General features: G+C 45.5%; 1 protein-coding gene across 1 annotated transcript in view; it reads left to right on the top strand.

Annotated features, from left to right (window-relative positions):
- Nucleotides 1-2,822: 2,822 nt before the first annotated feature.
- The window catches only part of T265_05741 (hypothetical protein), a gene marked incomplete at both ends in the record, with an annotated part of 28,732 nt that continues 18,160 nt past the window's right edge, over nucleotides 2,823-13,394 (top strand). The window contains one exon of the mRNA XM_009170814.1: nucleotides 2,823-2,908. Coding sequence (XP_009169078.1) covers nucleotides 2,823-2,908 — 86 coding nt within the window. The remainder of the gene's footprint in view (nucleotides 2,909-13,394) is intronic.

The following is a 13,394-nucleotide window of genomic DNA, read 5'->3' as shown; positions in this document are numbered from 1 at the left end:
AGCTGTAAGAATATGGGTTCACAAGCTCCTTAGAGTGTGTCATTCGAGGTCTTTAGCTATAAATTCGCGCTAACCCTGCTTCTTCAAGCTCGCATATGATCAGTTTGCTGATCGAATCCAATCGGAAAGCCTTGATGTACAGAATTCTTTGAAACTAGCAGTTTAGACGAACCTTTTAAATAGTATGGCTCCCCCTTTTGCTCTTTTCTGCATACTCTTCCCGTCTGCACTTCCTTCTACTGAACTGGCCAAGCTGATTATTCCGTAGTTAGTTGAAGCTATTCCTGTCCACACGCTCCAATCGGACTATAAGCCAAGTGAGGTGGTCCTTTAATCTCAAGGATAGAGTGCCTGTCCACGCCCAAAATATGTTAGTTTACTCATTCTCTTGCTGCTGTGCAGCGGAATACATCGGACGCACGACCAGGCAACTCGGCCAAAGAATGAAGGAATACAATCCACCCTGGCTAGCTTCTGGAACGAGGAGGACGATAACCAGCTCTGTAGTACAACATTTAGCTGACACTGCACACAACGTGATACCCAGCCAAAGTTTCCGCGTTATTTACAAGGCGCCGGCTAACCAAGCCAGATCAGTACAGCAGCGCACAATTGCAGTGGCTGAAGCTATCGCCATACGACATCGCGACCAGATCCTTTGTCGGCGAAAATGCTTTATTCATGTGTTGTACTTACCATGGTCCAACTCACCTGCCCTCACACACGCACCTTGTGCTGAACACCCTCGAGCTGACTAGCTAAGGTCATCCTATTGGTGACCTGAACCAATTGTTCTTTGATAGGTAGCCTATGTCGTCTCACTCGATTTCCTGACATTTCTTTAATCAATTTCCCAATGCCCAAACTGTTACACGTTTATTTTGTATTCTTTGAGATTGTAACGCATGCAAAATTGATCTCGCAGTTTTCATGGTGTTTTTCTCAATTTGGTTTACGACCGAATCACAGCATTTCAAATTGAAACATACTACTTATATAAAAAATGCATTTTTGGAAAGACTACGCAGTCTCTTGTTAATCCCAGTTCTGGACACTACAGTGGATAGTTCGATCCAATTTGAATTCGCTTGCTAAGTTTTTTCGGGTCAACATGTGCGCTGGACGAAAGTTGTTGTGACCCATAAGTTGTTGAAGTAACTCTTAAGCAAGCCCAGACAGCAGGTGAGTTCAGACCAATCACCGATTATTGATTGTGTAACCAAGATTACCGTACACTCTACTGTGAGCACTTTTTGCCCTGTGATGAAAATATCTACCGAGACTGATGAGTGAGTGATTGGCACAGTTCAGATTTGTTGTGTGAATGACAAGCTCGTGGTAAACCTGTTTTTCTAATCAATATTCTGCTCCACAATTGCATATTTGCCCCAGGTTGGTGGAAATGACTTAGTTGTTTGGCTCATTTGATACGAAGATAAAAACCATGGAATACGGCTTTCGCTGCTATCTTTTTTGCTTCCAGTCTGTCCCTCACTTTGTATTTTCACTTTCCCCATCGTGTACCTTACATTTTAGACTGCATCACAAAAATGCATGAGTAGTGCATTACGTTTTTACGAATATCGTAGAAAACATGAGGCGGCCTGGTGCAGCACATTCAGTTGCCTGAGAACATCACAAACGAGAGATTCAGCTGGGTTTCGGGTGAGTCTCTCGTCAAACCAAATTAGTTTGCAAATGAGTACATATTCGCTAATTTCGTGCAATTTGGTTTCAAGTAGAACGGAAACTCGGGGACTGTACCCCAAAAAGGGCGAAACCGGTCGTGGGCATTCGACGAATTTTAAGCAACCTTATGAGTAGTGCATTGCGTCTATTCGAGTCCTTCCGTGAATCTGAAAAAAAACCACCGAACAAATCCGTGGTTGTCAGTAAGAGTTATTTTCCGAAATATCCGATTGGAAATACGCAGCTTTGGTAAACTGGAGTACCAACAAGGTGGAAATGCAGCTTGACTGGTTATTTTTTGTGTGGATATTCTCAGAGCCGAGTGTCTATTGTTGCCACTCGGAAACAGAGCCACGTCTCTCTGGGGTTTTACAAGCAGCAGGAACGCAATGGAACGGGCACACCAACAAAGGCCTCTCTCTCTTCCGCTCCCCCCTATTCCTAACGCAGCAAAAAAATGTTGGTCGCACAGACGGTACAAACATTCCAACAATGTTTTGTAAATGTTTTTCCGTGATTTCTACGTACCAGGTGTAGCTGAGTAGTGGGGAGAAAGAAATTACTCTTGAAGGTGACCAGTCACACAGGTGGTCTTCCAGCTACGAGGTACACAGAAAATGCGACGTTTTCTTTCCGAAACAGCCGACCACCTGCAAAGGGACCAGGGCATTGGATTTATGTGTGAGTGTACCAATCCACAATTTGTCTTGCCAGTGGGGTTACTTTATGCTGAAAAACGAAGCTGTTTTATCCCTGTTGTGCACATCTCACAGATATCCAGTTGGAAGTTTCGAGCCCGCGAATTCCCGGATATTCAGTTGAACATCTGACTGTTCGTCCACAATTTGTTTTCGAAACCAACTATTTACACAAGGGTAAGCAAATGTGTACAACAAACCTCAACTGTTCGCGTTCATAGTGTCAGCAAGTTCACAGGTCTGTCACTGACCGGCACAGGGCAGTATCAACGCCGCACACCGAACAACGGCGAGCGAATGATGGCTCAGTAACGTGGGTTGCGGTCTTCCATTCCGACGACGGTCTCGTGATTCCCATTGGACGTGCGATCACGCGGAACCCATGAGAAAACAAGTCAAGGCAGTCAAGGCTCAACAAACGGGACATGAACGCACATGGGTAAGGAGGTCAGCTGCGCACATCCACACACAGACACACATTCCAATACGCAAGTGTCGGACAGGATGGCCTCTGCGGCAAGGTGAGTGGCGGGTACAGATAAGCAAAACAACCGGTCAAAAGTACATAGACGGAGTAAGCAAATGAATGAGGGAATTATCCTAAGGTCAAGTTAGTTTCAACATGTTCTGTCTGACTGCCGCTCCCACTCCAGTGCCTGGTGCCAGGAAAAGACTCACCGATGAGGAACACAACAGCTTTATTCCAAACAAGAGAGAACGTACGAGTGCAAAAGTCACACCGGCCCGACGCTATTTAAATGGGACTTTCTGACACTGATCCAGGCTGTCTGATAGGCGTTAGTGAACACCCATCAACATCGATCGTGCCTCTGTGAAATGCCTGAACACTGATCACATTCGGTCGTGCTTCTGTGGCGTGCCTGAACACTCATCAGGCTTTGCTGAATTGCTTGAGTGATTGACTAGCCTGGATGCTTGCCGGCTTCCTTATTGAGATTTTGGTGGAATTCTAGGGTCTCAGTGTGTTTCGGGCTTTCTGGGGCGACTTACAGCAAACTGACTGACAGTTTACTTCATGGTAACGAATTCGTGTGACTGCAACGTTTGCATTGACCAGTTAGAACGTCCGGCGTGTCCACAATTCAGTTCGGCGACGGACTGGAAATGTAGGCTAAAGTACCATCTATAATAACGGTCACCAGTAACACGGAACTGATTCTATCGCTAAAGAAATCGTACATCGTCCACACTTTTACAATGTTTTCTCTGTGTGTGGGGCGTATATGGAACCCATACAATACTATATTGATCGTGTATTTATCATTCGAAGAAGCGATAGTCTAATAATATCCGCTGTACTGCTTGAATGATTGCTATTCGACAAGTTGGTTGCTCAACACTTAGCTTGTTACCGTCTGTCTCCAAGAGCGATGACTTCTGGGAACGACCGTTATCTATACGAAGAATTCGCTCTTTAACTATGGAAGTTTTGGACTTTTTGTTTGCAACGTATTTTTTGCGCGGTACTTTGAAACCACATGGGCCGAGAGAATTTTTGCCACTTAGTTATGCTTACTGAGTCTGTAATTCCGACTTTAAGAAATGTGGACAACTGTGAGTAATTTTTGGCATAACAAATAGATCAAGCTGACCGGTTTCAACTTGATCGTGCGCAGTTTCAAAAGGATATCATGGCCGCAGCGTCGAAGAGTTTTCACCAAGCTTATGAGTGATTCTTCCCATCATAGTATTATTTATTTCCTAATGTAACAAGTCAGATCCAGTTTACGGACATCAGTCTGCATGTTGACACCCCGTAAGTAGGTAAAACCCTATCAAGTCTATGAATATCACTTGCCCCACTTGCGTTTACTGACCTTGCTGCCACATTTTTGAACCTCGACGTTTTCTGTGCTGACAACCTGACAAGTTCCGCATGTCAAGAACGTCAACTACACATGAATTGCTATTGAGCCCAATTGTTGTAAGACGTCTGGCTTTGTAACTACGTCTACAATAAAAACCGTTCACAAGCGGGATTGCAAACCTACCGCCTTGTGAGGTGATTCTGATGCTGAAAACTCGGAAACTCTATTACTGAGTCATTTTAATTTCGTCATTCGACTAATACTTTGAAGGAGAACGAACAGAACTATGCAAAATCATCGATTGGGGTCAATTCTCTAGTTTGGTCCACTTCAACCCTGTTAACCGAGCGCACCTCAATTCGGCCCATTCGCTGATCCGTCAGTCAATGCAGGTGCTCGTTCGTGATTGGACAGCTCGCTCCACCAGATGATTGTGTTTCCTGCACATGATTGGTTGTTTCCCCTATTGATTTGTTTCACGCCTCTGTACGGTCACGCGAACGTTTCCGCTCGGGGCATTCTGATTTCTCGGAGGTTATCACAGTCAACAACAGAGCAGGTCGTAAGATTGTTGGCGAAACCAACCACTTAAGTTTCAGTTCTGTTCCCCTTTTGCACAAAAGATTCCAATGTGTCCGTGATAGAAGAGAACGCTCGGGCTGTGGTTACCACAGTAAAAGGGCCAGACGTATAAAATGTATACAATCATTCGCCGCGGATGACACCGGAAAGAAGCAAAGCTTTGTAACTGATAAGGTGATTAGAGCCCAACACGTGTATTGCGGACTGTAGACACTGCATATGAAAATGCGTACAGAGGAGCGAGAGGGGAATGAGTTCTTGCTCGGTACTGTTCAGCTTCCAGTTAGCAATTATCTGTCACTGAGAATTTTGTAATCACTTCACTGTTGGTTGGATAGCTACCTACTTAGTTTGAAGCATATCCTGGCCCAAACTCTGCCCGACAATTTCAGTGTTTGGACGCTTCTCTTTTTTTGGCAATTGCATTCACATTCTGAAGCTGGTTTGAAGGTCTTTGCCTTGGATTAGAAAAAATGCTTCCAAAGCGTGTCTTTTTTCGTTTGCTTAACACAAAACACAAAATATTCGCCAGACGCTTTTGAGAGGGTGTACTGCACGGATTTCTTCTGTCTTGGTATACGCGATAGTGAAATAGACAAATGATACGGAGTATGGCAGGTTTAATAAATGTGTTTGCAGCAATCAGTAGTTGTGCGTACATGGCACACTCACCGCCTACCGGGTTGTTTTGTCATTTTCACCGATGCATGGTAGCTTTGCCTTCAGAATCTGCAAACAACTAGCTCGGATTCTTGATTGATTTCACCTGCAGTCTCTACTAGTCCAATGAGCTGAACAAAATCTTTTAGCAGCAGACACTGTCGGAAACGCAGACTCTGGATGCCCCGAAACAAGCAAGCTATTCCGAGGAGCTCATCTTCCCTAATGCAAGCTTGATCACGTGGACGTGCACAACATACAGAACCATATTGATTATTAGGGTCTGTCTTGTGTGCTACTAGAGTACTCATCGGTCCACCCTGTGAACACCTGGAACGTAGGCTGCATGCTTCTATATTGGAAGAACCAGCTCCGAACGTGACTGGACTACACAACAGCCAATGGAATAACCGTTTTTGTCAAGACAGATTTCATTGGTTGTTCTTCACTTGCCCGTGACAGATGAGTTTTACTTTTAGCACTACTTTTTGGCCCGCCTAGAACTTTCCGCGTGAGCTTTATGAACAGCCTGTTTTCGGCTGCGCATGACACGCGTCAGTGATTAATAGATCAGCTGGTTCGTACGTTCATTGGCCTTCTGGTTTGGCTAAGCGCACCAAGCCATTAAGCGGCTATCCAGACTCGGGTTCACGGTATTTAGAAGGCATTAAGAAAACTGTGGTCCACGGCATTCCATTAGCTAATTAGTATCTACCCGATAGTACAATCCTATGAATGGTAAAATCGTATTACCAACAGGTCATCAGGTAACACCCCGGAGCTGTGTAAAGACGCGAACAAAGCTGTAAAGACAGTGGTACTGCGTTGTGCTGAAACCTAAATAACTAGATGTGTGCCAGTACCTTGTTGATAAGTAAGTACCTAATGCCATTGTCTGCTGCTACGCCATCGTTTCTAGAGCAGTTGGCGGCTCGCAATAGCTTTATCGACTCTACCTTCTCGAGCATAAATCAGAATCATAGTATGCAGAAACTGTCTACGACCCTCAAGCATGTTAAGATCCTCAACGGACTGCCGAATGTTGACCGGCAAAGCCGACTTGCCTGCCAGAAAGACTGCTGAATAACACGACCAATGAATGTTTACTTCCTTACTGACCCTATGTCGATGAAAACTGGCCTGTTAGACTCACGACACTAGCTATACTATAGTCCTTGTGATATCATTGATGAGCCTCAGCTATCCTTATTCTGCCGGTTGGCTGCCTTAATGATCATTAAAACGCACAAGATGCTAAGATAAAGTGTTTCCTTAGGTGATTGTGGATTTTTTTGTTTTTGGGAAAAAAATCTCGCATGTGATGTCGAGCAGAACAGATTCACGGAAACTATACAAACGCAACCGTCCCACCCAATCGCGTACTGACGAGGTATCCTCGCGTAATGACGAAACGTTTACCAGCTGACTGCCAAGCTCGGAGAACATGCCAATAGTCAAACAACCTTTAATTTTGCTTGCCCAGAATTCCACTCCTAGTGACTCAATTTTTTGGTGTTTCTTGGTGGACTAAACTTGTGTGTGAAGTATGAAGTGCTTCCGGCTGAAGCGCGGTAAGACGACATAGTACGAACTAGGCTTCGGTTGTGAATCAAAGCGCTCCATTTGGACACGTTTCGCAGGGACATGGTTTTCCGAATCATCATTATCATCATCATCATCGCCATCGTCATCATCATCATCGACAGCATGACATCAGTGTTCGACACCGATGCTTCACTACCGTAGAGGGTATTGTTAGCTGTGAATGTCATGGTTGTACGAGGGCTGGGATAGTCCCAGGGCGCCCACACCTAGACAGGAGGACGATTAGGGTCCTGGACCAAAGCCTTTGGCTCAGAAACCCAACCGCAAGGCAGCGGTGTTTGGAGGGAAATGCAAATGCATTACCATTTCTACGGAACACGTCACCACGTGTTCCAACCCCCGACCTGGAGGGCTAGAAAACTGTGTCGTCAGGGCTCTAACTGTTGACCAACCTGGTATGCGAGACTCTGTGAGTGTCGCGGGGATATCCCCAGTATAGATCGGTGGATCGCTGAGGTGCGCAAACCGTCACACCAGGGTAAGGTCCAGTCTCTTCGAGACAGTCTTCTGCATAGTTTCGGGATGGACTGATTCGGACTCACATTCGACAAAATTGCACGAATTCTCTGTGTTCTCTTGGTAGTGTTAATCTTCACTAAAGAGGATCATCACCTATTTTTGCCTTGATATAGAATCTCGGATACGGCATACTCTCACGACAGCAGTTACTGTCTCCTGTTGACGATTGCAGGAATGTAGCAGCAACTCGTGTGCACGGCGAGCAACACCGAGTGTTGGTTTTTCTCGACTGCCAGCTATAGACACAGCGAAATCAGTTTCTGAGGTTCCCAGATGCTGTTTGGCAGGACTCTGGTCTGTCTGAGTATTCTGGAAGGAGATTTCACGAGTCGAAACAATCCTGCAGGGATTTGGGATGATAACGTGGACAAAGATTACACTAGCAAATAGGAATTCGGGTGCTCCTTGATGCCTTATATGTTTATTGTATCACCCTTGACTCAGCCGGTGATGAAACAGTCACACTGAGGCTTGGTTCAACCGGAAAAATGAAAAAAAAACAGGCACGTTTTTGTGCGCATAGTTTGACCAGTTCAAGATGATGGTTTCCCATGTGAAATGTCAACTCAATGATTCCACACATTTGACTGTTCAGCTCACAGCCGCTCACTGGATCACGAGACTTGTCATTTTTTTTGAATACTCACAAAACACGTCACATTAAGGTGACTCATCGGAATTCGATTGTCTGTACCGTCTAGTGAGCGTAACAACAACTCATGTGCTGACACGCCCACGCAAAGGGACCTACATATAGGGAAACCGAACACAGTCAGCACGCACAGACTCGCGCGCGCGCAGGGAGCAAGGAGTGAGCCAAGCACTCCAAGTCCACGGACAATTATGGAACACGTGTAGCAGCCAAACTCACAGACGATAAGTTTTTCTTTTGACTTGCTCCATTTTGCAATTGTATTTATTTTCATACGTGTGGCATCTCACCATTGTCAACTATACTAAAAACTTTTATTAGTGCATATAACTTCTGATTTGTATTATGGCCATCATCAACAGTGCACTGATAATGTTGAGCATGCGGCAAAACTCGAGTGCAATAAAGTACAATCATCGAATTTCCCAACTCGCACTAGTGGTTATTTCAACTGGTTCCAAGGAGATTTAACGCTAAATTTAATTCGATTGCAAAGATAATCGGAAAAGTGATCCAGTGCAGTTTTATTCGTTCACGTGACATCTCCTGATGCGTTGGAGTTCCGTGTTCAATCGCATGTGATGATGGCGAGCAATTTCTCGTTCTTTCCGTGATTGATGCCAAGCACTGAATGTGCAGTTCGTCTACCAGATGGGCATTGTCTTGCATGGCGACTGGGGTTGAATGCAACGCATAGGTAGGCATCGGTGCGTCCGGTTCTCGACCAAACCATCAAGCAAGGTGCTGACAGCTGACAAGTCGTAAATGTCAGTGGGAATCCAGGTGATTGAAGTTTCATGTGGTACTCATCAGATGCTGTTAAGAGTGAAATAAAGACTTGTTTTATGTTTACAAACCATCGGTAGATTAAAGACGCTGTTCGCGGACCTTACCCAAATACCTTGACATACGGATGACTGATTTCTCCCAGCATTCACAACTTTTCTCTCAAAGGAGCTACGACCCCACCTGCCTCCCCCGATGAGCCACACATTTGTGTGGGTTGTCGCGGTTTTTGTGGGAGTCACATTCACTTCGGTCTCGTAATTATTCTGATACGTTCAGATTCTACAAGCGCCGTAACACGCTTGACCGGAGTTCGAACCCCTGCACGACACAGGGTATGTACCCATGTACCGAGCCCTGTTAAGACAGAAACCCAAGTCCTGGTTTTGTACTGTTAGTCTAATCGAATAACGAACCTTAGAAGGACACGAGGTTTGATCTCAACCCACCACCTTCTGGAATAAAAGGCGTTCCTGTTCCTCAGAACCACCCAAAACCTACAGAGGTGGGGTGAGTCTACCTTTGCCAGTGTATTTAATGAGCACAAATGGAGTATTCAGGATAAACTCACCGGGTTGTGGGAATACCAATCAATATGCTGGAACAACATACCAACCCGTTACTGCCGACGTCACCTCGACTGATGATGAAACGTTTGAAATCCAACTAATAAGCTTGGCGAAGAAATCCAGAACCAAGCAATGCACCTTAGTTAAGTCTCCCTTAAAAAAATTAATCTTCAAACAAGTATATTTTGCGGGGCGAGATGGATCAGTAGTCAAAACGCGAATTTACTAACCGGGAGGCCTGGGGTTCGAACCCGACCGGCGTCACTCGACTCCCCATGTCTAGGCTTGGGCAACCTGGCAATGGGCCCAGCCCTCGTGCTTTCTTCTGGTGAGATGGCAGTTAGGCGCCCAAAGGGTGCCACGGCTGGGGGTTCAGAGTAGAACATCGAGTTGACGTTGGGCCCGCAAGCCGTCTAAGTAAGCATCCTACGCGCTTTAACGAAATTCATTGGATCCACAATTTCGTCCAACAGATTTTCGAAGCGGACTACCGGTTAGTCACAAATGTGCAAAATGGAAGTTGCTTCAGATCGAAAACAATCAAACACAAAGCAATCCAAATACAATACGGGACCGGCACCTGTCATCCAGGGGTGTCCATCAACTGTTAGAACATCTTCTGAGTTTGAAAGAAAGGCCTTTTTGTTTGACTAGAATGCAGAATACCGCAGTTTCCTGAAGTATGGTTGGAATAAACTCAGGTCCAATGGCGATTTATTGTGCAACCTGAAGAGCCCCGATTCATTGGGTTGCTACGGTTACGGAGGGGGGGGGGGAGAATTTACGATAATCTCTGGTAAATAAAAGATTTTTGGAGCAAGACCTCTTTCTAGCTAAACCTTAGTTACTCAAGCTTGTCGAAGATGTCACGGTAGATCCCCACTTCAATTTGCCCAGCTACCACTTTCGTGTTTTCCTGAGGTTAGCAAACGGGTGGAAAAAAGTTCAACATTGAAACGCCTCGATTCGTACTGTCAGGATCAAGAAAAATTTGTGTATCTAACAGGGATACGAGTGAGAATCTATTCGAAAGCGTGCTAACTGTGACAGGAAGCCTTGTATATGTTTGGATAGCCTGTTTTATAATATGGGATGACCAGACAGAGAAATTATGAATGGAATTTGAAGACAAAGTTCCTGTTTAATTTATCAAACGGGCTGAAAAATTCTCGTTTTTTTTAGTGTGTGCACAAAGTTCAAACTGGATTTAATGACATTTCGCATCATTCCGGTGTGCTTCGTGGTGCGTAAACGCATCCGTCTACATTATGCAAAAATTGGTAGACAACCGCCTTGAAACTTGTTCAACAAAGTTCTAGAATAAACTTTCAAATACGTACTGTCTGGATCAAGAAAAATTTGTGTATCTAACAGGGATACGAGTGAGAATCTATTCGAAAGCGTGCTAACTGTGACAGGAAGCCTTGTATATGTTTGGATAGCCTGTTTTATAATATGGGATGACCAGACAGAGAAATTATGAATGGAATTTGAAGACAAAGTTCCTGTTTAATTTATCAAACGGGCTGAAAAATTCTCGTTTTTTTTAGTGTGTGCACAAAGTTCAAACTGGATTTAATGACATTTCGCATCATTCCGGTGTGCTTCGTGGTGCGTAAACGCATCCGTCTACATTATGCAAAAATTGGTAGACAACCGCCTTGAAACTTGTTCAACAAAGTTCCAGAATAAACTTTCAAATACCAATTGTTTCGATTTTGTTAGGTGAACTATTTGGTAGACACGGAATGGCACGGAATGTCCCAACCAAATCGACCTTGAAAATATCTCCACCAAAGGCCGTTCCAGTTCAGACTGGCATTCACTCCCTCAAAATTCAAATGTGTATCCTGAGGCTATTGGCAGGATCCCTACGGCACACGAGTTCCTTCAAGCTGCGCGGGAACGACCCAGCTGGTCGCAATGGGGGGGGGGAGCTGCTGCTCTCAGGTAGAAGGCGTGCTCCATTGGCAAATAAACATAGCTTCAATTTTGCCTGCAAGAAAAAAAAACAAGACGTTCAGAAAGGTCCGACTCCTGAAAGCATCCACTGAATGCCCGAAATCCACTGAGACCCTCAGTTCTGCTAGACAGACAACGCCCCTCAATATGCAGCGCTTCGTAGCCTTGCATCAAGCCCCGGCAGCGAGAGTCAGCGTTGATCAAGGTCAGACAGCGCCTCCGCAATATGCAGCGCGTCACAGCCTCGTACCAAAGCCAGACCGTGTGCGTCAGCACTGGACCAAGTTCAGACAGTGTCCCTCCAGTAAATGGCTTGAGACCGTTGTACTTTCGCACTCGCACACACTCACGCTCTCGCACTTTGTCAGGACGCGCCCAGACATGGAAAAAAGCACACGTGCAGAGAGTGACTCATCCCCAAGGTCCCCATCGCTACGACACGTCCGGAAAGTAGGTGAGTTGGCGGCTCTCACCAAACATGGCTTAGCAACATACGACCAGCGGAGTGGGTCTGAAAGTGTTCAGGACCGGAACACCACCATTGGCTGTACAGACCGAACAAGTGAACGACCATATTTGGCCATTTAGTCATCCTATATATTTACGCAGACGCGCTGTATGTTTTGTCCTGACAATACGACCGTGTCCCGAGTTCTCTGTCTTCTCCCAATCGCGTAGTCTGGCAGGCTCAGTGCAGGCGTAACTGATAGACGGCCACCCACGATACAACACACTGGCACACACGCTCTCGCACTCGCCTGTTCGGAATATAGCTGTTGTGTTCCCTTCTATGGATCTTTTTTCCGGGACTAGGCACTGGAGCAGGTCAGCAGCAGATACCACGGATTGGCGAATCAGCAGATATAACAAAGAGGAATGATACCGCGCCGTTACTTTATATCACCTGCAGTAAATTAAGCACCCTGTCATGGGGACTACTTTTATCGTCCACGCCAAACGAGTTAGAAAGGAGCCAGCTTCCGAACATCACCTGGAACAGCATTACAGTCCGTTTTTTTATCAGAGCTTGTGGTCAACCCAAATACACCCATTTTCACGTTCTCAAATCGTACAGGTCAGGAACTATTTGCACACATGATTCTCTCAAGGTGAGGGCTTATAATACCGACACGGTAACCTGACAATGACGTCACATTATAGCAAACTGCAGACCATCAGGTCAATTTATAGAGTTCTTTGAGAGTTCTTTGTGTCTCTGTTGAAAAGTACACCGCCACTGCGGTTTTGATCAGTTGTTTTAAATGAACTTTTCAGAGCAAAAAGGCGTTAGAGTTTCCCCCTACTGACAAACCGCCTATAGAAACTCGCTGTAGTTGGTGCCTGTCGATGCGTGTGCTTCTTGGTCGTTGATCTTTTCACTGGACTGCAAACAGTCGTCTCCAGTTGACCAGTCATCGTCAGCCATAAGAAGACCCTGGTGAGCGTATTCCTCATCACGGAGCACAGAACATGTCCTTTCACCCGCCGTTGAAAGGCTCAGGTGTATTGCACTCCTGAGTTAGCTGGATGGTCAGTTGAAGAGCGAATTCACTTCGACCGTGAATGGGGCGGAAGCGTATCAGTTTCCAAAAATGAAGTGTCTGATATGCCCTTGCTCCCATTCGTTTACGACGGTTTCCTTCGACCCAATGTGCTGGACCAGGCAACCTCCTGTTTTTAGTAGTAAGATATACGAGATACGACAGTGTATTTTCTTGACGGAAAGTATTCACAAGGTTGCTAAAAATCCATGGACAGCCAATGATCGGTTTCATCATCCCTAGGACTCATCAGTTAGATGCAGTCCTTGAGCCTCCATCAACCTTACGTGCTACTTGAACCC

Source organism: Opisthorchis viverrini, assembly GCF_000715545.1.
Source record: "Opisthorchis viverrini unplaced genomic scaffold opera_v5_113, whole genome shotgun sequence".
NCBI lineage: Eukaryota > Metazoa > Platyhelminthes > Trematoda > Opisthorchiida > Opisthorchiidae > Opisthorchis > Opisthorchis viverrini.
The sequence above is the reverse complement of the archived record's forward strand: the minus strand, read 5'-3'. Positions and strand labels throughout refer to the sequence as shown.